This window comes from Petaurus breviceps, unplaced genomic scaffold, assembly GCF_028583685.1.
Source record: "Petaurus breviceps papuanus isolate PSGF00001 unplaced genomic scaffold, PetGlider_PUasm1.0 90849, whole genome shotgun sequence".
In the NCBI taxonomy this organism is placed as follows: Eukaryota; Metazoa; Chordata; class Mammalia; order Diprotodontia; family Petauridae; genus Petaurus; species Petaurus breviceps.
Genome location: NW_027187361.1, coordinates 18117181 through 18144716, shown reverse-complemented (window position 1 = coordinate 18144716; position 27536 = coordinate 18117181). Strand labels below are relative to the sequence as shown.

The window sequence follows — 27536 nt, the reverse complement described above, 5'->3', positions numbered from 1 at the left end:
TCTTAGCATTACAACAATGAATAACAGCATTTCAAAGGACTTGTAATGAAAAATGCCATTCATCTCCAGAGAAAGAATGCAGACTGAACCATACTTATTTTTTGCTTTCTTTTTCTTGGTTTGGGTTATTTTATTTGTGTTTTCTTTCACAATATGACAAATATCAAAATATGTTTTGCATAACTGTACATGTATAACCTATATCAGATTTCTTGCCTTGAAAGGAGGGAAGGGAGAGAGGAAAAGAATTAGGAACACAATATATTTAAAAACAAGTGTTAAAAATTGTTTTTACGTGTAATTGGGGGAAAAATAAAACATTAAATAATAAAGCTTTCCAAATTACAAAAGAAACTAAGAATCTTGAAGATACACACACACACTCTGAACGAATATATCTTGTACTTTCATTTATCTTATCATTTTTGTATTTCAAATAATTTTAGTTTTTCATATCATTTTAGTACAGTGATGGGTATAAAGTTGCAGGTCAATAAATGTTTTGTTGTTATTTACTCACATATGAATGTCAGTAGTTGCACTAGTGGGCAACTAGATTAGATGGTACAGGGGATAGAATGCCAGGCCTGGAATCAGAAAGACTCATCTACTTGAGTTCAAATCTGGCCTCAGATACTTACTAGCTGTGTGACCCTGGGCAAGTCACTCAACCCTGTTTGCCTCAGTTTTCTCACCTGTAAAATGAGATGGAGAAGGCAAAGGCAAACCACTCCAGTATCTTTGCCAAGAAAGCTCCAAATGGAGTCATAAAGAATAGGAAACAACCAAACGACAGCTGTAGTACCATCTAAGTAATTTCTTAGGTAGTCGTATATTTAGGTGAAAATTCCAAATAAAAATATATTTTTAAACAGAACAAAAAGAAGATAAAAAGGGATGGCTAGGTGGTGCAGTGAACAGAGCACCAGCCCTGGATTCAGGAGGACCTAAGTTCAAATCCAGCCTCAGACACAACACAAAAAACAAGCCATGTGACCTTGGGTAAGTCACTTAACCCCAATTGCCCTGCCTTCCCCCCTCTAAAAAACAAACAAACAAAAAGAAGATAAAGAACTTTCCCAGACTAAAAATTATGTACATAATGACTTTTTTTTTTTTTTTGCTTTTTTTGGAGGGGGAAGGCAGGGCAATTGGGGATTAAGTGACTTGCCCAAGGTCACACGGCTAGTTTTGTGTTAAGTGTCTGAGGCCGGATTTGAACTCAGGTCCTCCTGGCTCCAGGGCCAGTGCTCTATTCTCTGTACCACCTAGCTACCTCATAATGACTTTAAATACCATTTTAAGTATTCAAAAAAGATTCATAGTTATACTAGTTATCATATAATGTTAACAAAACCTAGAAGAATATCTTGAACATGGGAGGAACTAATCTGTTAAATGACTATACTTTTAAAATACAAATTGGAACCAAGGGAAGTAGGATAAAATCTAAAAACTATGAGTAATCTTCCAATTAAATTTGAAAAACTAGAATATGACTGAAATGGCTCTGCAACTAAACATGGATATGAGGAACCTAAAGAGAGATAAAGACCAGTAAGTAATTATAAAAAAGACTTATGTGTAATAATCATAGGAACGAGGATTATTCACCCATAAGAAGAGAAAGCTAGAGGTTTATTAACCACCTTAGTGTATAGAAAGGGCTCCTACATAGCAAAAAGTACCCAGATATAAGGCAACTTGCAAAATGAAGAAAAGGAACACAAGTAAAGGGTGGCACAAGGGTAGCCCCGTATAGTGGATACAGAGCCAGGCTGGGAGTTAGGGAGAGCTGGGTTCAAGTCCTATCTATGAATAACCCATAATGTCCATATGAAACATGTAACTCGGCCTCTCAGACCCTAGAAACTCGCTAAGTGGCAGAGGAAGCATCAACAGGAAGTATGATATAAGGATTTCTCTATACTAGTGACATTTTTTTTAAATGTTAACAATTTGTTTTAACATGGAATTGGGGTGGAGGGGAATAAAATGTATTTTTTAAAAAGCACTTCCTAACAGCAAATAATAGCATTATTAAAAAAAAAAGGACTAGATATGGTTATGGCAGACAAATGTTGTAAATATTAATAAGATAATGTACAAAAACTTTGAGTTTTCCTAAAAACGTCAGGAAAATTGCTTATAGTAATCACAACAAAATTACGTAATTATTACAACAAAATTCTGCATCTATTTCTTTCAAAAATGAAACTATTCAAGGGCCTTTCTTCCAAGTTATCAACAATCTCTTAATTGCTAATCCCAACAACCTTTCCTGAATTCTCATCCGTTCCGAGTTGTCTGCAGTCGTCTACACTGCCAATGGTCATCACCCTGATACCCTCTTCCCTCGTGTCTTTTGACTCTTCTCCTCTCACCTCTATAGCCACTCCTCCTCAGCTTCCTTCGATGAGTCTCAGATCCATCTCTACAAGACCTGGTCTCCACACTCACATCTCCAACTGAAGACTCTCCACTACTGATCTCATGACCTTTCCCCACATGCTCTCCTTTTCTTACCGTACTTACGACCACGGAGAATACTACCACCCTTCTCCTCTCAGGCTCACAACCTGCCGTCCTTCACTCCTCTCCCTCACCAATGCCAGTTCCCATTCCTGTACCTTCACAACATTTTGTATGAATGCCTCTCCTTTCCTTTGGCACTGCCACCACGCTGGTGCAGGCTGGACTGCTGCCATCGCTTCAGGGTGGTCTCCCTGCCTGGTTTCTCTCCACTCCAGTAACTGATCCTCCTATGAAGGGCAGGTCTATCATGCCACAGCCCAATGCAGTAACCTCCAGTGTCAGGTTCAAATATGAAATCCTGTTTAGCTTTTAAAGACTTTCATGACCCGGCCCCTTCCTACTTTCACAGGCTCTTAAATCTTACTGTGCAAACATATTCTCTGAGGTAAAGACACTGGTTTTGTTGCTGTCCCTCACACAAGACGCTTCATCTCCTGACTCCGTGTATTTTCAATGGCCGTCCAGTGTTTGGAGTTCTCTCTCTCTCCTCATTCTGACTCCTGCCTTCCTTCAGACCCAAGCTAACATTCCATCTTTTCCAAGAAGCCTTCTTAATACGAATGCCTTCCCTCTGTCGATGATCTTATTTGCACACTCCTTTGTAAGCTCCTTGAAAGAGCAGGGACTGGGTTTGGGTTTGGTTTTATATCTTTACCATTTAGTATAGTGCCTGGCACATAGTAGTAAGCATTTAATAAATGGTTGTTGACCTGACTTTGAGAAGTACTTGGATAATAGCTAATAAAGTAGCTAAAACCATCACATAAAAATTCCCTAGTCTTAAATTCATCAAAAACAGGAAAAACATATAAATACCCTCCCCCAAACAAAATCTAATTATAAGAGATTCCATTAAAACTTTTTAATAACATGAACTGTTTAGGACTGCTAAGAAGTCCCCAGAACACGGCTGTTTCAGTTGCCATATTTTCCAAGGACACTGGACCAGAGCATGCAGGAGACCCTGACTGTGTGGAGGATGAAACCACCCCCTATACCTCCCCCCCAGTTGACATAATTTGTTGTTGGCTTCCCTGTGCGTCCTTGGGAGTTAAGACAGGTACCAGACAGTCTGTGCCAGGCTGGGAAATTTGCTAGCACAGCCTGGACTCTGTCTGATGGATGCAGACCATCCTATCTTCAGAGTTGAGCAGTTCCCAAGAAAGTAGCTTTTGCCATCACCTCGCTCCTCCGCTTCAGGAGGGGTTTTGCCCTTTTCCCATCTTTTCTGCACCTCTGCCCCTCCCATGCCATGCCCCTCCTAGTATCTCCTCCCTCCTTTGTCCAGCAGTCATAATTATGCAAACTTCTATTTTAATTGTGAACTCTTCAGGTTTTCACATTCATGTTCATTTCTCTAGTAATAAACCTAGTTCCTTCCCTCCTCCTCTCCCTTCCCCCTCTTCCTCCCTCTGTCCACATAGGGAATCATATCCTTACCTGTGGGTGTTCTGCCCAAATCACTGGAACCTCACAAGATACCTTGGGATTTATGGACTAGATTCCTTTGTAAAGATCACACCTTAAACACAAATCACTCTGGCTTCCAGAGACTGTCCCACAACAGGGGTCAGTCCACACCTCACTTGGTCCTTCTTTGGGCTGCAACAGCTCAGAATGAGTGTAAACAGCGATTGTCTCCCTTTTGGCCAGAAACCCTGAAGGTCTTTCCCATCCAGACTGACTTTTTTTTTTTTTGACTAGGTAAAAGAGGCCATTCTTCATCCCTTTATTTCTTAGCCTTAATCACTAAATGGACGTTGCCTCAGACAAACTGAGACCCAGGAAAAAACTGAGGTTGAAAAGGCCAAGTTCTCCCACTGCATCCGAAGCCATGGCCAGTCCTGATTTACGTCCTACCCCTGGACTCAGAGGAGCAAGAGCGAGTCTGATGACCGCACACCCTGCCTCACTTCAACCCAATTCACTTGCAGGTCCTGACCTCACCTTCCTGAAGAGAACACAGGACAAACTAAAAAACACCTGGTTTTCATAGAAGTGCCCGGACACTGCGATTGCCTTTAGACCAAAGGTCAGCAACGGGACAGAAACAAGGTGACATGGTGCCTTTGTTTTTTTTTTACTGCTCTAGGATTGCACAGCATTACTGTATCTATTTCCAACGCTGAAATAAAGTTGTCATTTTCTCAAAATGGGCAGATGAAAATGCTATCAAATCTCTCGTTTTTCCAAGCTAGTTTTGCAGACGTTTCAGGGTATCATGATAAACACTGTGATCTTAGAACAGACCTGACAGCAGGGAAGGGTCAAAACTAAAATAGGCTGAACTTCCTCAGGCTGCAGATAAGTTAGACCAGAGACAGACTGACAATGGCTGGCCGCCAGGTCACGTGACAGCCTCCAAAATCCTTTAGGGGGCCGCCAACGACCCACGTGTTGTACAGGTCTGCCTTAGAATGTAGACTTGAAAAGACGCATGCTATCAGGATGCATAATTATACCTCAAGTTCCTGTTTGTCGAAAATTGCCTTTACAGGTGACGGCTGTGTGGCAGATGTCAACAACTGCTGTAAGAGGATCATTGGAGGCTGAGGTCCTTCAGGAGACATATCTCCAATATCAGGGGAGGCTGCAGTACCATCATCTGAATTTTAAAGCACATCATGGATATTAATAGAATAGGAAATGTTCTCCATATGTAATTGTACTGAATATGAAACATACACTCCATTCTCCCAATCAAAGGCTATAAACACTGCCATTGAGCTTTGACTTCCAACTAAATCTCTATTTTGAGAAGGGAGTGCAACTAAAAATACAAAGAATAAGGATACATGTAAAATAAAATATACCAATGGAAAGAAGTCTTTTCATTCACTGACATCTCTTAACAATTCCCATTCCTGAAATACAGATACTCCTAAGGCTCTTTCCTCGCTGTTCTTCTCTCTTCTATTTCTGGGAATCCAACCATCACCTCCACCGGGGGGTGAAGGTGGGGCAGTGGGGGAGGGAGGGAATATCTCCTAAATCTTAACCTCTAGTTTTCAATCTCTTGACTAAATTCTAGTCTTTTCTTTCCAAAGGCCTGCTGGACATCTTCCCCTAAAAGCATTTCGAATGTAACATCTCAAAGCCAGCATCATATCCCTTCAGCCCAATGCATGAAAGCACCACTAACCTGGAGTCAGAGAAACTGGATTCACATTCTGCCTTGGTGCTTACTACCCACCTACCTATGTGACCTCAGTCATGTCACACCCTGAGTTTAAGGTTCCCCATCTGTCTATAAAACGAGGCCCCTTCAGCTCTACACTGCAGGGAAGCTTACAGGCTTAGAAAGCCTCAGTCACCCTTTTCTCCCTCTATTTGCTCCAATTCAGTCAGTAGCCAAATTCTGCCATTTTTATCTCATTCTCTCTCACATTCACTTCTACCTCTTAGACTGCCTTTGTTTCCTTCAAAAGTCCATTCAACTGGTACCTTCTACATAAGGCTTTTCCTACTCCTCAAAAATGGTCTTCTATATATTTAGTTTGTAAATATTTATACATGTACATGTTGTCTCCCCCTAGAGAACACTAAGCCTGTCAAGTCAATAAGCATTTATCAAGTGTTTACTCTATGTGAGGCTCTGTGCACTAGGAATACAAAAATGGATCTCTATTTCTACTCCTACACTCAGAACTTCAAGCTCCCCCAGCCTCCTAGACTGGTTTAATATTCCATTAACTGGCTATTCCCAACATACAATCTCTCTTTCCAGGTCAATTTACCTCATACAAACCCCTGTCAGAATAATCTTCCCAAACACAGACCAATCATATAACCCCCAAACAAAACCTCTATCAAATAACTTCTTAGCTTGGCATTCAAAGTCCTTTTATGATCTTATTAAGGCCCAGTTATCACCTACTTCCCTATACATTTACTAGCTACAACCTCTCTTTTCCTAAACTTGTCATATACTTTTCTGTTTCTACACCTGTGTACTCCACCATGTCCTGTCCTCTACTTCCTGCAGAAATGATAGCTTGTCCTTACAGAGTCACCTCAAAAACCACTTGTACCATGAAAACTTGTATGATCTCCACTAGCCAGAAATCATTTCCCCCTCAGCTGAAATTTCACAGCACTCTGTATCTCAAATGAAAATATATGCAAAGCACTTTGCACAATTTAAAGTGCTATATACATATCAGCTATTATTATTCACACTCTATGGTGATAATTCCTATGTTATTTCTTGCATTATGGAGATAGGTAACATAGTAGAGGAATCACTAGATATTTGAAGAACTAGACTCAAATCCCAGCTCTGTCACTCAGTGCTACGTGATCCTGGAAGAGTCATTTAAACCTCTTCAAATCCCAAATCTTCTCATCTGCAAATTACAAGAGCTGGACTGGATAATCTGCAATGGTTCTTCCAACTTTAAGGAAGCCTATACTTATTCACCCTCCTAAGCTGAAAATTCCTCAGACTGTCTTACATCTTTGTTTCCCTTATATTACCTGGCACAGGGCCATACAAATAATAGCTGCCCAATAAATAATGCCTGAATGAAATTTTAAATTAACAGGAAGTACTTCTCAGTACTTTAACAGGAAGAGAACCTTAGGTAGCTGCCCAATAAATAATGCCTGAATGAAATTTTAAATTAACAGGAAGTACTTCTCAGTACTTTAACAGGAAGAGAACCTTAGGTGACTTACACTATTATCAGCATTTAGCCCAATGCCCAGCACATAGCACACACTAAGAATAAATGGACCACTGACTGCCTGCCTTCACTTTAATTCCAAATCTGTCATTTTCAATTAATTAAAAAGAAAACATTTCTCTGGACTAATTTTCATGAATAAAAAAAGCTGGAAGGAAAAAATTCATACTAATTTCCTAAGAAGACCTAAAAATAAGATACCTGCAGGGATGACTCCATTCTCTTGTATAGCTGGTTGAGACAAGATCTGCCTCAGTTTATCCTGATGGGAAAGCAGTGCTCGGCCTGCTTTCAATATGTATAATTTCAATTGCTGGCATCGCAGCAGGTCCAAGTCTACTTGTCCTATGGAAAATAAGAGTCATCATGAAAGTACAGCATACTATATATCAAAGGCTTCACAAATGATTGAACATTTTGGAGGCCTTCCAATAATCTTATAAACATCATATTTGGCCTCTCCATTTACAACAGTGACAAAAATCTGTTGGATGTGCATAAGACAAAGCCCTGATACTCCAATAAGCAGAGAAAACCAACCACCATGTGGGGAAGAAACTGCAGTGGCTCACAGCTGTGAGTCCCACAGCCAGAATCGGTCTTGGCCTCGGTCTTTCCCTACCTGTATTACCTTGGAGCACTTACTTCGCCTGCCTGGGAGAGTTACCTCATGTACAAAATAGCCTCTGAGGGCCCTTTCAGATCCAAATAGATGATCCTGGGAGCATCATAAAAATCTAAGGTAACACCTCTGGGCACCACACCGAGTGAACAAACCAGGACATGTTGCTACCTACCCCCCACCCCTAGGGAGAAAAGCTTGGCATTTTGCCATTAGACGCAGTATTCCTGGAGCTCCAAGTCTTCTCTGATCCAGAAATGAAGAGGAGAAAGAGTGAAGGTTACAGACCAATAACAAGTCCCTGGCTCCTCTCACACTGATATGTAAGCTTCTAGTTTCAAGTATGTTCCTATGTACAGAAAACCCAAACCAAAGCACATTCTTTCTCTTTGTGCTTGCTACAGCAGAAAGATAAGTCAGCTGTGTTCTTTGTTTTTTTGGTTTCTTTTTTTTTTTTGAAGGGGAAAGGCAGGACAATTGGGGTTAAGTGACTTGTCCAAGGTCGCATAGCTAGTACTTGTGGAGTGTCTGAGGCCGAATTAGAACTCAGGTCCTCCTGACTCCAGGGACGGTGCTCTATTCACTGTGCCAACTAGCCACCCCTAGCTGTGTTCTTGGTTAGACAAATAAGAATCATCCTACCACAGAATAAAGCAGTAATTTAATTATTTTTACAGAAAAATCCTATGCTCCTAGACCTACAATTAAGGAAAACATTTTTCCTATTTGATGTAAAAAATATTTTAAGTAAAGCAAGCTCTTTGGATCACTTTACCACTAAGGATAATGAAAAAAAAACATTCTTCTAAAAAAAAAAAGATAAAATATATGAACCCTATTAATTGCCTAACCACATTTGTAAGTATTTCATTCCTTTAATTCATCAAACCATGTCCATCTGATTATTCTAGACTTAAATAAAGTACATTTTTATCAGGAGATCCATTTATAACTAAGAGTCAATACTGGAGAAATCCCCATACAGAATCTATCTAATCATAAGATCACCAATTTAAAGCTAAAAGGACTATCAAGTCCAGCCCATTCATTTTTAACAGGAGAAAACTAAGGCAAACAGAAGTTCAGTAACATGCCCAGGGGTCTGAGGTGGAATTTCAATTCAGGTCCTCCTGACTACAAGTTCATTAAGTTCCCTATATTTTTATGCCATGATGTAAGTTTATCTCATTCTGGAATTCATTTAAATCTAGACATATGTATCTGTGAAAGCTAAAAATATGTTTGGCTCATTTTATCTCCTCCCATCTCAGGACCTGTTTCTAAATGAGGATTCAGAGTTATTTTCTGATTTGATTCAGAAACCTAAAGACAAAGCAACCATGAGTCCATAATTAAGATTCTAGCTGTATGAGGATTTCTGCCTAACATCTTTTTGAAGGGGTGGGGAAGGAAGGAGATAAGGAGAAGAATGTGTCTTTTGAAGCCTGAATAATATAAATAACAGTTAAAATTTTAACTACAGATGCTACAGCTGAAGAAAACTGGTCCCTTTGCTCCTCTGTGGAAAGACTGCAACTGTTAGCCTAAAGCATGTGCTATGGTCTACTGGCATAATCTAATTCATAAAAATCCATTATCACAAATCACAGAGTCATAAACCTAATAATTATGTAGTAATGGTTACTGGTCATAAAGAAAAGATATAGTTTTTTGTGGTTTTCTAAAAAAACACCCTTCATCTTTGCTTCTAAATTCCCCTCTTATGCACACCACCCTTTCCAAGAATTAGCTTACACTGCCAGAATATTTCCAACTAAAGCTGTTCAATCAGCATTTGATTTAATCTTCTGAATTAAAGAGAAAATAAACTAACCTGTGAGGCCTTGGTTAGATTTTTTAATTCTGTGTTTTTCTAATTTACTTCCTGCCAAGTTGACCAACTGAGCCCAGACAGAGAGCATAGATTCCGTGAATGGCAAATTGTTCACATTGAATGCCACAACTGGGAGCTGAAAATAAAGATAATAATCTTCAGAACTGAGAAAAGTAGAACAAAGATAAAATTGCATCTATGATTTCCAAAGCTTCATTCACACTGCATTCTATTTATGGCCCTTTAAATCTTCCTTAGGATCACAAATGCAGAGCAAAAAGGAACTTTGAAATCCACTTAGCTCAACCGTTCCTCCTTTAAAAGATGAAGTTAACAGGTCCTAGAGATGTTAAGTGGTTTGCTTAAGGTAATAAAGATGGCAACTTTCAGAGACTGGATTTGAACCTTGATCTACTAACTCCAAAAGTAGTATTTTTTCCACTGACCTGTGCCTTATGCTGTGTCCCAGAGCTGCACTAAGGATGACCATTACATGAGAATGAATCAACTTTAGTTACTTAATTAATTTAATCAAACTTGAAGTTAATTCACTGTATTATAATATATCATGCTACATTATGCTATTATAATACTATAAAAATATTTGAACTGTGATTTTAATTTCTGAATATACAAACACACTGTATTTTATTCTTCAAGAAAATTATTAGCTCCATCTCCTAGAAATGGATATCGAGACACAGAAAAGTCGCATTACTTATTTCCCTAGAGACAGAAAGTTAAAGTTAATAGCAGAACCCAAACTATGCCTCGGGAGCAAAGTCTGCTAACTATACACCAGTAAGTGAGGCTTTAATTCCTTTTTTTTGGCGGGGGCGGGGGAGAATTCTATATTAATAAAGTAAAGATGTGATTTAGTGAACTTTAAAGGAAATAGGCTCACAAAAACAAAGTAAAATAGTTTTATCAAGACTAAATCATTTAAGACTAACCTCATTTTCCTTTATTACGAGACCAGCAGAACAGGGAAATACTGAAGATAAAACTTACCTAGATTCTAGTCAAGTTTTGATGAAATCGTTAATATGATTCTTGTAGATAAACTAATAAGTGGAAGAATGAAACTCAAAGAGAAAGAGATCCCTGCAGGCTGTGCACTGACTCAGAAAACTACAAAGTAACATTATCTAAGCTTTACTTTGTTTGCATTTGTTCTGTCAAACATTTCTCACTTACATTTTCTCTGGTTTGGCCTACCCTCCAGAGCTTTGCAGGACTCAAGTTTGACAGCTCGGGGCTAGACTAACATAACCTTAGCTGAATTCGAATCTAGTTGAACAGTCATATCCAAAAAGATGTGACGGTCTTAGTAGACTACAATCTCGATACGAGTAAATGGCAAGATACAAAAACACCAGATTTTAAGTTGTTTTGGAGAAATACATGACACAGGAACCGAGAAGTGAGCGCTCTGTTACATTCTGCCCCAGTCCCACCACAAGGCAGGGCACGGCCTTCAGTTCTGGATGTCATGCTCAAAGCTGTGACAATGAGCATCCAGGATGGCAACCAAGACAGTAAGAGTAACCACACAAAATCTAGAGGAGATTTAGTGGAGACACATCGTGAACTATTTCAAGGTTCACCACAAACCTTGTGAAGTGGGATCAGACAGATGCAGCTTGGCCCCAGAGGATGGTGCTGGGAGCAATGAGTGGAAATGACAGAGGCAGACACAGAATCAATCAACTAGAGCGCTTCAAGCATGAAGCAGGTTGCCTCAGGCATTAAAACATCCCTTTACGCTAAGTCTTTAACCAAAAGTTAGAAGACCGTTGTCATGTACACGGCAGAGAAGAGACAGTTTTCATCAGATATGGGTGGGCCCAGTGGCATCTGAGGCCCCTTTCCAAGTCTGCATCAATGTTGTATTCTAAAAATCCACAAAAGCTCACCTACCGGTTTTAGCTGACTCAATGGACAAACTCTACACGTTCGCATGTCACAGAACTGGACGGTGATTTTGCCTTTGGGAGTGATACGTGTCACTGTGCCTTCTCCAAATTCCTCATGTACCACTTGGCCACCCAGCCTCAAGCGACTGTCTATTCCACCAATTACAGCAAGCACTGCCATCAGGCCACCAACTTCAGGGTTCTCAGAATCAGGAAAGTAATCTTCTAACACAGCCTAACATAAAACAAATATAAATAAACCGTTAAGTAGAAGATTGACAATCTTATCTGTGTTTTAGAAAAATAGTAAACAATAAAACTGTTTAAATAAAAAACAATTGCTTTCTAAAATACAAGTTAATCCGATTAAATTCAAATGCCTCTGAGTCAATTATACATTTTTAAAGTAAATTTTTTATATTAATAAAGTATTCTAGAAAGAAAAAAATGAGCTTATTTTAAAACGTGGAAACTACCCCTTCCGACTGTTTTCCTGCAAAGATGTGGGTGATGGAGTTTAGCTGAGAGTTGATGTACTTGTTTATGAGTCCATTCCACTGGCTCAGTGAATGCAGAGTCCTTAGCAGGGCCACTATCTCCTCTGCCAAAGTACTACTATGGGTGGCCGTCAAAGACGCCTGGGGTCTGGCCTTCCTCCTTCTCAGAGTTGATTCTAAAATAAAAAATAAAGTCCAAGCTTAAAAGTGAATTTATAATTCACCTCATTAATCCAATAACGTAAAAGGCCCCTTTACCTCTGAGTAGTGGAATGTCTGAAGAACATGTACTAAGCAGGCTGCCCAAGAAGCCAAAAAGTCTTTCCACAAGAAACTTCATGTCCTTTGATCTTTCTGTTTTGTCCCAAGATGGAAGTACTGCTTGTAGTAAGTGCACTGCTAAGATCTGATGAAAACATAATCGTGACCGATTGTTTTCCCATCAATATACCATACCACTTTTTTAAGACTCAAACGCCAGAACACAAATACAGAGTAGAGGAAAGAAAAAAAAAAAAACGCCGTGTACATAGCAGAACATTAAGAGAGGATTCAAAATATGGAACAATGAATTTTCATTTCAAGAATTTACTTCCTTGCGAGTTTTCTTTGGTTCTCTGCTGTGCACTTTCTTACTCTGTTCTTTTTTCCCCTCTCCCCACCTCCCAGAAGGCTACAATATAAAAGCTATAAATATATACATGCCATCCCCCACCCCGCTGAAGGCTATAGTAAAGTTTAGATATGTTTCTTTATAACACTAGATACATACACACACATACATGCATACATATACAGACATGTACTTTCCCAAACCTCTTCTACTCCCAATCTTTGTTTTCATGTATGTGCAGATCTCTCGTTTCCTGTCCCTCCTGCTGCCTTAACTTAACTTGTACCCCACTACCCTGCCCTCCTATGGCTTGCCTAACCCCCTCCCAGAATCCCTCCCCTCTCATTCCCATAGATCTACACACGCTTCTATACCCCTGTTTTACCTATTCTCTCACCTTACCCTCTACAGTTACCTCCCCTTGTTCTCTCCTCCCTCCCTATTTTTTTTATTTCTTTTGAATTTAGAAGACTTTTATATACTCTGCTAAATAAATATGTATTGTTCCCTCTTAAACCCATTCCCGATGAAAGTTACCAGAAAGAACTACCAGCCCTCCTCCCCCATCTAGTTCCTCTGTATCAATTTTTCCTTCTGCACCTCATTTGTATAAAATAATTACTCTTTTAAGCTGCTCCTAAATGTTTTTACTTTTTAATCACATCGTACTCAGTTTACCCCAATCCTTCTTATGAGCTACCCAATTATTGATAAGAATTTTAGACATCATTTTACATACATAAAAAGTAAACAGTCTGTCCTTATGGATCCCTGTTCCACTCCAGAAGTCACTATACCCTGGCTCCCCTCCCCAGTATTGGCTGTCCATGCCTCCTGACATATTGTCCAGGAAAGGAGGAAGACATATTTCTTATTCTTCACAGTCACGTCAAGGACACCAATCAGTTCTTATGCTTTAAGATTTACTCTATCCATCCAAATCCTTCAGTTATTATTCTTACTACAGTCATCTACCAGCCTACAGGCAAACCACCCTCCTTCTGAAAGTAGTTCGGTACCTGGCTCACAGTCTGCTTCTCTACCCCAAATCCAGCTCTTATAATCACGGATTTCAATACAGATTCTTTGATATTGCTTAAACAGTGTGGCCTTTTAGTTCATCACGGTCCTTAGCTTAACCTTCTACTTTGGCCACCCAAAGACAATGTCACATCCTAGATCTCCTAATCACTCATAACTACACCACTCACATTGTCTTGAACTCTGAAACTCCTCTCCGTAATCACAGCCTATTACACGTCCTTGCCCCTTGCTTTTCTGCTACTAAATCCACTCTTTATCCTCACCGGAACCTCTACTCCCTCAGATCTCCTTTGTCTCAGCCTTCACCCCTGCTTCATCTCAACTCTTTTCCCTTCAAAGTCTTGACTCTACAGTGACTCAGTTCAACTAAAATACATCATATATAAATGAACCTCTGGCACTGAATCGTGCTTACCCCTTGTCCTATGCCAGACGTGCTTTGCCAGACCTCAGTTCTGAGTGCCCACTGCACACAGGAATGTCGATGCACAGAGAATCCCCTTTTATTTTTGCTATTCCGATGTGCTGCTGAACATCACTGGGGGAAGCCACACCCCTGTGCTGACTCTGTCCTCTACACATTGATGTTATTTAATCTCAACTGCTTCATGGCAATCTTTGTTACTTTTGCCTGTTTCCAAACCTTCTATGTTCTCCTCAGAAGAACACCACTCTACCCTTCCCTTTCTATCTCTAAGAAGAAGACCCTGCCATCTACTTTACTAAGAAAAATTGAGGCCACCTATCTTCAGCTCTTCTCCCTTAAGTCCACAACTCAAAATCCTTCCGTGTTGTCCCTCATTCTTTCCAGTAATAAGTTTGTGAAGGCCAAATCCCTATCTGAGCCCGAAGGCCAAATCCCTATCTGAGCCCTTCAGCAAGTCTCCTCCCCGAACCTGATCCCCAATTATTTCCATTCATTCATTCTTTCATTCTTCCTCTCCCTCTCCTTTAATTTTTTATCTACTATTCTCTTCCTATCTACAAACATACCCAGAATCTCCCCCCAAATCTTAAAAAAAAAAACTTTCCACTTGATCTTATCAATATGTTGAGATACTATCCTATATCTCTTTTTTCTTTCATTTTCTAATTACTATTTATCTATCCTTGTTCACACTGTCTCATCTCCCACTCAACCTTTTACAATCTGACTTCACACTCAATCATTCTAATGGGGGAGATGATGAATAACTTTCTTCAAGATTTCCTACGGTATCTTCGTAGCTTCATCCAATAGTTTTTTCTTAAACTTCATTACACTTAACTTTCTACAGTGTCTTTATTGTTGGCTACCCCCTATTCTTGGATATTCTTCTCTCACTTGTCTTTCCATGACACTACTCTCTCCTAATTCTCCTCCTAACAATCTCTTTCTTCTTCCTCTTCTTCTGCTGTCTTTTCATCTCATTCAGATGCCAAGCATTCAAGTATTCTCCCTAGGCAGAGAATTCCAAAATCTATATATCCATCAATAATCTTTCACCCAAACTGAATCATACACTATCAACTGACTGCTGGACATCTCTACCTGGACATCCCATAAGAAATTCAAACTCAATATGCCCAAAACAGAATTATCTTTATCCTAAAATCTACCTACTCCAAAATGTGTTATTTTTCAGAATGCATGCCATTCCTCCAGTCATCTAAAATCATCTAAGTCATCTCTGACCATTCCTTCTCCCTCATCCCCCACATCCAATCAGTTGTCGAGTCTTAACAATTCTACCTCCCTATCTCGCAAATTGGTCCATTCACTTAATCGCTGCCCCTAGTTCAGGCCTTGATCACTTTGAACCAGAACTCATTATCTTTCTCCCCAAACCCTCCCATCTTCTGAAATTGCCATTAGTGAAGAGGCGACCATCATCCTTCCAGTCACCCAGATTTAAATCTTTTATGTAACTCGACTCCTCTTTCTCACCAGACTCACATATTCAACCAGTTGCCAAATTTCTTTTCCTACAGCATCTCTATCATAAATCACATTTTCTCCCATAGATGCAACCTATATCTCAGGCCTTCATCTCCTCATATTTGGACTGCTGAAGTAGCCTCTTAGCTATCTGACTTCGCTGCCACAAGTCTTTCCCCACTCTAAACCATTCCCCACTTCGCCACCGAGGTGATTTTCCTAACACATGGGTCTGATGATGCCGTCTCCCTGCTCAATGAACTTTAGAGTCTCCCTCCTCCCTACCTCCAGGATGAAATATAAAGTCCTTTATTTTGCATTTGAAGCTTTTCACTACCTGGTCCTTTTTTACCTTCTTCCCAAACATCCCACATTCTGTATCCTCCCACAGACTCTAATCTAGCCATTACTGGTACACTTGCTGTCTCTTGCACATGGCACTCTACCTGTCATCCCAATATCTTTGAACTCAGTGTCCCAACTATCAAAACCTGGTTTTCTTTAAGACATAATTCAAGCACCATCTCCTCTTACTCCCTTTGACTATAAATGTCATCACTGAGGTTACATTTCAACCACTCTATATGCTCTCTATATATTGCAACTTATTCAAGTTGTCTCCTCCTTACAATGTAAGCTTCTAGAAGGAGGTTTTGCTAATAAATGTTTGTTAATTAATTGTATTACAATATCTTTATAATTTGCATTCCTTCTTTCACTTCCACCCCTATAACAGCCTTCTAACAGCTGTGAAATTAAGCAGTTCAGACCATGTCACTTCCTGTTCAAAATTTTTTAATGACTCCTGGTTGTTTCTATAGAAATACAAAGAAATATAAAATATTCCTTCTATAAAAAGCTCACTCTTCCACTTGGTGGATTTCAAGACTTCTACAGTCTCATTTGCAAAGGTAGCTTTCAAGACTTCTTTCCTCTAACACGCCTTCATGCATTCTGTGGTCTAGTCACATCTTACCTGTGTGCCAGCTCTTATGTGAACGAAGCCTTTTCTGAATCCCCAGCTGTTAGTATTCTTTTGTTCTTTCCATTACCTTTTTTGTTAACTTATCTGTGTACATGCTGTATCCATTCAGTAGATGGTAAGTTTCTTGAGGGCAGGAACTACTTCATTTTTGTCTTTATATCTGTCATGCAGAGTGGCCTACATATGGTAGGCATTTAATATATGCTTACAAAATTACTAAATGCTCAATTAAAATATGTTTATTCAGCATTTGGTATATGCAAAAAAGTCTACTAGGCAATGAAAGAGATACAGAAACCAAGGCATGATCTGCTCTCATGGTGCTGACAAATTTATAGGTGAAATACGTCTGAAGAGACTAGACTGATGAGGACATATATGAGAAAACCATCATAACAATCATCAGAGGCAACACAACACAGAGAACAGATCGCATGATAATGAGAAATGACAATGTGTTTGTTAAAAGAGTGTTCTAAGCAGTCGTCATTAGGAGGCTGAAACAAAGAAAAGTCAGCCGACTCATCCAGCAGTCAATAATCAGAACCCACGTTTTCTAAAAACCTGCTTTATGCGGCTTCCTCTTCCGGATGATTTCTGCTACTCTTTACCAGAGAGAACCATTTAAGTACCATAAGAAGAGTTCAGTTTCTCAGAATGATTTACAAATTCACTGAAAAAAGGTTTTTAACATTTACTATGTTCATTTTCATTCAGCTTGAAAACTATTTCTTGCATCATCATACAGCAAGTCTCTATCTGTCAAGTCAGACACTCACCTGTCTCTGAAGTGAAGCCGCTGTAAATGACTCGTGTCCTTCCACAATTTTCATCAGTAACGTGATCCACTGAGACGTGCTCAGGGTGCTGCACATTTGAGGCATGAGTGCTATGCTTCGAATAAACCCAAGCGTGCACCAACTTCTGTGCTGCTCTTTATAAACCAACTTATTTGGTAAAGAAGCTGAAAGAGAGAAAAGTGTCAACACTCTCTCCCGCTGGGTTCCTCAAATAAAATGAGGGCTATTCGCTTTTCCTTTCTTTCTTTTAGATCCAAAGGCAATAAAGAACATGCAAAAACAATAAAGTCTCATTAATTTGAAATAATTTGCAATAATCCAAAATAATGGGAAAACTTTTTGAACTGAAGGTCTTAACTTTATGATACTTTTAACAAAAAGCAGTTTGACAATACAAGTTAATTTACTTGATAACTGAAACGAGATAATGTTTTAGCTATTGGAGTTGCTTATGCTTGTTTTCATAAGCAGTAAAAAGAGTCTATAATTATGTCTGTTTGTTAATATCTAAATGGAAATGTTGCTCTCCATCCCCAATTTTACCCTATTTATTACATTGTATGATTAAAGCAAAACCAACTAATACATTTTGAATAAATGGAATTACATAAATTTCACATGTATTTCTATAAATTTGAAATTAATTCTCACAGTATTCCTAAGAAATAGACATCAAGCCTAACATCTTTAAACACCATAAAAATCATAGAATTTAGAACTGGAAGGAGTTTGATTAAACATCTATCCCAATCCTCTCATTTTAGAGGGGAAGAAGGAGGAGCCTAAAAAAGTTAAAAGGCATAACCAAAATTACATCGGCATAAGAACTCCAGCTGAACTTAGCTTAACTTATGACGACCCATGTTCAAACTTCTTTCCACACCCAAGTAATGCCATTCCAAAGCAAATAAAGAACAAGGTATTAGATACTAAATTATTATTCTAAATCAAATCATATAGATCAGAAAAAGAACAACTCAATGGAGTAAAATTCTCTTTCTGTCCATTTTCTCCAACTCTGTCAAAATCACTACCATTTCATTCTTCTTCTCCCCAGTGATTAAGACAATGATCTTCAATAATCTCTCTCTGTTGTTTACTAAGTTGCTTAAACTTCCCATATCTTCCACCATACATCTGCCCTATCACTCAAGCTCAAACTTTAATCATCTGGACTATTACAACTTCTTTACCAAGTTCACTCATTTCTTCTACCAAATGCATATCAATCATTACACACTGATCATCAGTTGGTTTGTTTTTTTTTTTCAAAACCCTCTAATATCTCACTGGTAATTTCTGCACTGGAACCAAACACCACATCTTGGGTTTCAAGGTCCATCAGATTAACTAAATGTACCCAATTACTCTTTCTTACTTCTCATCTACCCTCCCCTCTTTAAAACTGACCTTTTAGGGACAGCTAGGTGGTGCAGTGAATAGAGCACCGGCCCTGGAGTCAGGAAAACCTGGGTTCAAGTCTGGCCTCAGACACTTAATACACACACAAAAACTAGCCATGTGACCTTGGGCAAGTTGCTTAATCCCAATTGCCCTCCAAAAAGGCAAACAAACAAACAAAAAAAAATCTGACCTTTTACAACTCTCTTTTCCTACAATATCTTCAAGAATAGTTTCCATTTCCGGAGCAACATTTTAAAGTGTAGCATTCAGTCATTTCTGTAGTAATAACATCCATTTTCTGAAACTGCCCTATCTTTACCAAAATATTTCATTCTCTTCTCTGAGACAGAACCTCCTGAATCTTTTTATTCACTGGGATATACAGGGTAAAATCCCAATTAACGTGCCTTCCCCCAACATTTTTCCTATCTTTTGTACTATCATTTCTATGTTTTCTTCTATCCCAAGATTATAAAGAACTCTCCTTCCAAGACCACATTCCTGGCAGCCTAGCCCCACACCAGAACACACATCTTGTCAATCCAAAACAGTACGGTGCCTAGTACTGTGGCCAGAACCCACTGCCAGTTACTGACTAGAGGGTGGCAAACTCCTCCCAGATCCTCCCTTTAAAGAGAGTGCCCACGTCCACCCTTATCTTCTTTTCCCAAGAGGATACATGCCTTAGGACTTCTCCATTATGTCCTCAGTCAGGTACAGTCCCTCTTTTCCCTCCTGGTCCCCCGTCCTACCTCCCTGCATCTCAGCTTCCTTTTGTACGTCTTCCCCCTTTAGACTGTAAACAACTTGAGAAGAGTGACTATCTTTTGCCTTTTTTTTGTATGTTTGGTGTTTAGCACATAGGCCACTGAATAAATGTTTACTGACTATAAATTATAGTCAATATAGTCAATGACAATGTAGAATGATATGAAAAGGACAATAATGATTTTAGGTCTTCTCACCACAGGTACTTTCTAAGTATATTAATTAATTAATATATTCTCTGCTAAAATTAGCATATATTTTTTATAGCTGCCTATACAGAATATCGGAGGTTTAAAGTACCAGTTTCTCCTAAAATAGTAAAAAGATGAAACACAATATTACAAATGAAAATACAGGACACAAAGGTATATTAAGGAAACCAGTATCCCCCAAGAATACGTTTATTTTACCATTCACAAGACCTATGACGTACATGTTTTATCTATTGTTCCACTTTCCACTAACATTCGAAGCAGGCCACACAAAGTTCTTGTGGCTTCACTTTGCATGATTTCTGCATGAATTCCAGCAGAGAGACACAGAGTTTGTAGCAGGTTAACAGTACTTGTAAGCATCATAGAAGTAGGGTGGAGGTTTCTTTCTATTTGCTCGCCTTCTGAAATGGAAACCAAAATAAAGACAAAGAAGAAACACTAGTGAAAATATGTAAGCAGCCGCAACTCACTGACTAATTATCCTAAAGGTAAGTGCCTTGGGATGTACATTTAAAAAAAGTAGTTCCCAACAAAATATACAAAAAATTTACTTCAACTGAAATGAATCTTTGAGGACAGGAAGGAAGAGCTCCATAGGGGACAGGGCGTAGGGAGAGCATGAAAGGGGCAAGGCACAGAAAAGACAAATACAGAAACGGGGCTGTCACACGAAATCCGGTAAGTGACTTTTAACTATCACCCGGTTGGGAAAGGGAATGTTTCAATGTATGTGACCAATGATCTCATTCTGATGTGTAGTATGTAGCTACAGCAGGCCTGCACATTCTTCACCAGCTGTCCAAAATCCTTTGGCAGGCCGACTGTTGTGCAGGCCTGACCTATGGTGTAATCATGAGAAGAAATTATTCTTCATTTTTCCAAATCTGGTTGGCAAATAGGGGATTCTTCCAGTAATAAAATGACTAAAGGGCAGGCAGCAAAAAGTAGGTCCCTGCCAACTGTGCTTCCCTCCCTAAGAATCTAAGAAAATGGTAGAAAGGGAAGGGCCTGGGCAGTGAGTGGTACCAATATTGCATACACGATTAAAAAAAAAATTCTCAGCTGTCAAACATAAATAATTCCAAAGCAGAGGTTCTTAACCTTTTCTGCGTCAGCTGGCACTCTGGTGAAGCCTGTAAGACTCCTTTTGTGAATAAGATTTTTAAATGCATATCATAAAATACAGAAGATTACAAAGGAAACAAATTATATTGAAATACAGTTATCAAAATATGAAAACTATTTACAGACCTCAGCTTAAGAACCCCTATCCTAAAGTTTAATAATAGGTATTAAATGTCTACTGAAGAAATGGATGCATGTTAGTCATTTTTCGTTTTTAAATATATAGTTTCTTATTCCCACCTAAACTCATTAAAGGTAAAGTGAAATTCAAGCTTACAAATTTCTGCCTGTCCTACATTATGTAATATTCAAAAGCAAAGTAAGGAAAAATATAAAGGCCATCCTAATAAAAACAATAAGTTACTTTGGTAGAGTTAATCTTGAGGAACTATACATTATTTAAAATCATTTGCTATGGGTGGCTAGATGGCGCAGTGAATAGAGCACTGGCCCTGGAGTCAGGAGGACCTGAGTTCAAATCTGGCCTCAGAGGCTTAACACAAAAACTAGCCGTGTGACCTTGGGCAAGTCACTTAACCCCAAGTGCCTCCCCCAAAAAGGCAAAAAAATAAAATCATATGCTTCTGATTTCAAATTCAGTAAGTTAGTATTTAATGAACAATTATTGTTTATCAAACACTGCATACATGGGGTCTCTATGTTGGCAGACCTAACGGTATGGCTGAGGAGACAAAACATACCTACAGCAATATGTTAAGAGAGCAATGATACTAAGGAAACAGCCAGTGCCACTGAGAGGAGAGAAACGGAGCTTAGGGAAGGCAGGTAAAAAACGTGCTTTATGTAGCTTCTCTCTCAACTCTTGCTTCTTACTGACCAGAGTCATCCTCCGTGTCCGAGTCCTCTGTTGCAGGCTGAGCTGCGGGTGGAGGTTCGGCCAGCTTGAGGTCATACTTTCCTTCCTTCCCCATTCGGTATGAATTGGTACTGCCTGTATCCCACTGGACTCTTATCCATCCATCCTCTCCCAGCTCACCAATCACACGGCCTAAGCCTGGGGGCGGGCCGTCCTAAGGAGGACAGAAGAAAACCAAGCATTATGCTTTCAGCGTGGGTCCCAGCAGCTCTACATAGAGAGCATATATACTTTTCTCCATTCTTCTTATCTAGCATCAACGTCATTAAAAGCACAGAAATTTAACCTCCTGCAATGAGACAAGAAAAAAATGAGACAACGAAGAGGCCAAAAAAAGCCTCAATTTTCAAATTATACACAGTACTACTATATACTATATACTAAGCTTTAATATGTATACTAAACATGTATCTAAAGATAGGATACATAGGAATAACAAAGAGGTTAGCATGAATGTTAGAATATATTTTTTAAATGTAAGAACTTTTGAATATATGTTTATACATCTTTAAATAATAAAATATTTTAAAAACAAAAATTTAACTTAATTTGTGTGTATGTATGCCACTAAAAGAATATTTATTTCCAAGACTAATAATATCTTCACATTCTTTAAAAACCTTCAAAATGATCTCTAAATTCAAATGTTCAAAGAGTTAGATCTGGAAGAGGTTTTAGAGGCAGTCTAGTCTAACCTACTCCTTTTACACATTAGGAAACTCAGTCCAGAAGGATAAATGACTTCCCCAAGGTGGGATGTAAAGCTAAGCCCATTCTGGCACCACGTCCAATGTATAGAGCTAATATAAGAAAACCCATTTCCCATAAATCTAAACGTAGGTCACATTCTGAGTTTTCAACACCTACATAACTACAGACTACCTACAATCCAAATAGTTTGTCCATGAAAAGACTGGGAATCCCAAAACCCTAAGAGACAAACTTAAAAGTCACACAAGGATAACTATCCTAAGGGAGCCACTAGTCTCCTGAAGCTTCTCTTCAACCAAAACTTCCTATCAACAGGAACCTCTTGTTCCTGCCCTTCTAGTAACTAATCCCTGCTTCAGAACAGCCTTTACCATCTCTCTCACACTCTTTCCCCTCTGCAGAGAATTCACTTCTGAAATCAAGGCTCCGTCTGCTGTCTTAAGAACTGCCCTCCATTTTCTTTGGGGAATGAAGCAATTTATATGGCACTGGTTTCTTATCAGAGGGCAGCTGCTCACCCACAGTTATCTTTTTGAAGCATAAATATTATTACCTCCTGATGTCCCTGTCTGCAGATCTGAGATAGACCCAAGAATCCTTTTTAAAATGTTAATATATGAAAAATGCCCCGTAGTTTGTGGCACTAATGCCCTTGCACAGAAAGAGGTACCCTGACTTTTAACTGTAACTTAAGAGGCAGCACAGCAAAACAGAAAGGATGGTAGCTTTAGAGTCTGGGGACCTGGTTCAAATTCCGCCTCCTGCACTTTATTATTACTGTGTGACCATGGACTTCTTAGAGTCTCAGTTCCCTTACCTGTGAAACAGAGATGTTGTGCTGTCAAATTCATAGGATTGTTGTGAAGAGAGTTTTTTGATCTTTTCAAATGTGGGGATGAGGGGAGAGGCCAGAGTGAGGGCGGGTTGATTAGGGAGAAGAGGGGGAGGCTGCTGCCGCTATCTTCCAGAATTCTACAGTTAGGCCAGACTGCTTCAAGCTCCATCTCAGTGTGTGATGGATATTATTTATTTGTCCATTCCTCACCCCTTAGCGACAAACAAATGCTTTTAAGTTCTCAGCTCATCTATCAACCTCACACAGAGCTAGAAGAGTTTCATTCTAGGCTGTTTATACCACAAATTAAACAGAAAAAGGAGATCTTTTTTTCCTCATTACTACTTAAAATGGTTTGCTAGTGCTTAAGTAGGCAGGTATTAAGATACTTCAGTGACATTGAGTACCTGATCTCCCCATTTCCAGTCTACTCCCCTCATAACCCTGGTACCAATCTTCATCATTGCTGCCAGTTCTGGTCCTGAAACAGGAAGCTGCACTGGTGTGGTTTCTTTTCTCGATTCTTCCAAAACAGTAGCTGAAGCTCCTCGGGCAGAGGCATTCATGTCTTCTTCGACATTGTCAGAACTAGGACCTGATCGAAAAATCATAATCAGTTGTTTAAACAATATCAAACAACCATGTGCTAAAAACGATGTAAAAGCAGATAACTTCATATATCTATTAAACCTATTTCCACTGTAAAAATTACTGCCATGAAAAAAATTTAAATATATTTCAATTTACTTCCAGTCTACTTTAAAAAGCAAAAAAAAAAAATGTGCAGACTCTTAGTTTCACCATTATGCCGTTCTTTCTGAAACCACAGTAAACAATACTAACTTCAAGAGCAAACAAGCTTCTTCTAAGTTCTGTCTCACAACACCAAGGTGAATCTCTGAATGCACAAAAACTGGAGGGAGGGCACAAGGGAGGAAACAATTATGTAACAAGCTATGGAGCACAAATGAAAAATATTATGTACTAGAGGGAAGGGTCAATCGCCAGAAGTATGAAGTGTAAATGACTTAACAAATTACAAACACAGGTTATTGAAGGTTACAGTCTTCTTACTCAAGAATGTACTAGTCACCTATATAAATTTTACCTGAAAACCTGCGATGTGATAAAGCTAAAATGAGGCCTTGTTTCTGACTTCCTAGGGCCTCCTACTTAGAGCAGCGCATCCTAATCTCCTAGACAAACCACTCTTATTATTATCTCTCTCCAAAGAAGGAGATTCAACAGGCTCCTTTAATAATCATATTTATATCAGTTTGTTCTTCCTTAAAGCCAAAGTTAAATTTCAAGTGATGTGAAATAAGAACCTCTCCTCTCTCTGGTGACTTAAAATAGTAACCCTTCCTTCGTATAACGTCTATGAAAGTCAGTGATCATAATTTCTTTTAAATGTATAAGACAGTATTTTTATACATTTTAATTTTAATGGGGAATATGAAGAAACTGAAAGTAGTAACCAAACAAAAGTGTTATCACAAAACAAAAGTGTATATATCGGGCACATTTATCCCTCTGTATTGCAGAGATTTGGATTTTGAACAAGATATAAAATCATTAATCTCTAAAGAAACCATGGCAAATTAGTTTGTCCATGAAATGCAAAAATCTACAACATAAAAATATTGCCAAAGTCAAAACTTTGTATTTCACAAACCATCACAAAAAACCGCAGAGGACTGTGTACCTATTAATCGCAGTGTTGTCTGCGTCAAGGCTAGCATGCCCGAGTTCAGAAGAAGATTCAAGTTGTTGGCGCCATACTGACGGGTGAGCATATTGAGCATCACCAGGAGAGAGCGAGCTTGTGGGATGGTTCCAAGGCTTGGCCCTGCTGGGTTCTCGTTAGTGATGGTTTGCAGAGGAACAGGCTGGATACCTGGTTAGGAATCAGGACATGCTTGAGTTAGGTAAAACATTGAAATAGAAATAATAATAATATACATTTTAAAAAGGAAAAAACTCAATTCCTCCCTAATGCTTAAATACCATTTTATTGCCCTATATAACATGGTAAGTACAGCCACCAAAAGGCTCCACATCCCTTATTTCTTTCTAAGTACTTTGTTTGATTTTTCCTCTTACATACTTGTCGTCATTCCTCCTATTTTTTAATATCCCTTTTACATTCCAACCAAGTTGCTTTTTTCCACAAAGTTATCCCTAAAATTGGCTTATAAATATTACTGTACTATGCTAGGTGCATTAAGTGTTTAGAATATGAGACCTAGGATTGTACAGACATGCTAACTCTAAAAGTATTAAATTAACTATATACAAACACCTAAGAATGTTTTAGAATTTCAAGAGACGTAAATCATATATTCCAATTACATGATGTTACAGATATGGAAACCAAAGTCCTGGCTCACTTCCTCCCACAACACTTGGTAAACAGTTATCATTACCCCAAAATACATAAATCTAAATTATGTCAAATTAGAAAACTTGGTGCCAGCTTTTGACTACAGGTTTTATGCACAATTTGTACTAAATGCCATAATTTCTCTTTTTATTCCATTGCCACACCAAACAGGGAGGAAGTGAAAAAAGGAAAGAAAGAATCTTCAAAAAGCTACCACTACCATCACAGATAATGACTGTAAAAATACTCTTTAAAGGCTTCACTGGGAATACAAGAAATGTTCTCCCTTTATTGAAGCAATCTACAATTATATGATTACATGGTAAAGTTGAATTATCTCCATACTTTCCCCTCAACCAGGAGTTAACTTTTTTTTGTGTCACAAGACTCCTTTGGCAATCTATGAAATCCTTGCGAATTTTTTAAATACATAATATGCATAGTATTACAAAGATAATGCATTATACTAAAATATAATAAAAGTACTTTTAAAATAAGTTCGCCCTACACCATCACAGAAATGACCTTTAAACATTTTTATTAACTATTAACTCTCCCCCAACCTGAACTATAAAATCCCATTCTAACCTAAAGCATTACAAGTCCCAATGCCAAGATTCTACATAAGACCACCTACCAAATGGCTTAGTTAAAAAGCAGGCTTAATTTTGTTAACCTATAGTTACAAAACTAAAAGACAAATAAATCAGAGAAAAACAGAATAATACCTTTTCTGGAGCTGAAAGGGATGGGGAAACAAGTGAGGTTAAATAACTTACATAAGGCCGCAGAAGTAGTAAGTGACATATCTAGACTCTCTGACTCCAAATCTAGTGTTCTTTCCACTCTATACCACACTATTTCTCTCTAATTAATCTGTTTTCACATAAAAAATGTTTTCTGTGTGTTCACTTTTCCCCATTTTACCAGCACAAGGAAAGGAGAAATATAATCTTAACACAGACAACAAAATGTGACCTAATCTTTCTCTTTTTTCATTACAAAGCTATGTCATTTTAAAGCCCATATTTGTACCAAAAGGTAGCAGACATTCACCAAATAGTCATTTTTCATATACATAAGAGAAGTTTCTTTAATCAATGCCTCCAATCACTATCACTACTCTGCAATTCCATTCAACATTTTCCTTAATAAGTGAAAAGTACTGGATTAGGCACCTTAGACACAAATGATAAGTAAAATACTATTTTCTGTCTTTAAAACACTTATATAACAGAAATAGAATGATAGAAGTAACATTTTTTAAATTTTATAATTAAATACTTTAAGTGTGAAGCTGACTTTTTTTTTTTTAAGTTTACAATCCTGGAGCTTAAAAGCTTTTAAGACAGGGTAATAAAAAACAAGTAAACAAAGCACAAAATAGGGTAACAAAAGCAATTTACAAAAGTATCAAAATTTTTTAAATTTGCAAAAAAAAAAAGTATCAAAATCAACAAAACAAAAATATTATTTTTGTAGACTTAATAACAATTAGACAAATAGCAAGAATATATAATGCTATCTTCTTAATTATGTACTTGTATACCAGTGTAAAAATAATTATTTTGAAAAGCACACTTATCTTGGCAAAGTAAATCAAAGCTCACCTAGCTCTTTAAATCTGGCATTTGCATCCAACAAAACATTTCGAATATTCTGAATGGCCCAAGCATACAACTTTCCAAAAGTTACTTCCAGTAGCATTCGATTAAACGGTGGAATCAGATCAACATCCTTTAAGCAATCTGTAAGTGGTTCCCTTTAAA

The 27536-nt window shown here is 38.4% G+C and overlaps 1 protein-coding gene across 3 annotated transcripts in view; it reads right to left on the bottom strand.

Annotated features, from left to right (window-relative positions):
- Window positions 1–27536, bottom strand: part of HERC2 (HECT and RLD domain containing E3 ubiquitin protein ligase 2) — a 234456-nt gene that overhangs the window by 93833 nt on the left and 113087 nt on the right. For all 3 annotated transcript variants that reach the window (XM_069072939.1, XM_069072941.1, XM_069072940.1), the window contains 12 exons: window positions 27378–27529; window positions 25090–25281; window positions 23792–23979; window positions 21800–21992; window positions 20055–20237; window positions 17429–17613; window positions 12348–12495; window positions 12069–12265; window positions 11597–11827; window positions 9677–9812; window positions 7422–7565; window positions 4998–5140 (listed from right to left, as the gene is read on the bottom strand). In XM_069072939.1, coding sequence (XP_068929040.1) covers window positions 4998–5140; window positions 7422–7565; window positions 9677–9812; window positions 11597–11827; window positions 12069–12265; window positions 12348–12495; window positions 17429–17613; window positions 20055–20237; window positions 21800–21992; window positions 23792–23979; window positions 25090–25281; window positions 27378–27529 — 2092 coding nt within the window. The remainder of the gene's footprint in view (window positions 1–4997; window positions 5141–7421; window positions 7566–9676; window positions 9813–11596; window positions 11828–12068; window positions 12266–12347; window positions 12496–17428; window positions 17614–20054; window positions 20238–21799; window positions 21993–23791; window positions 23980–25089; window positions 25282–27377; window positions 27530–27536) is intronic.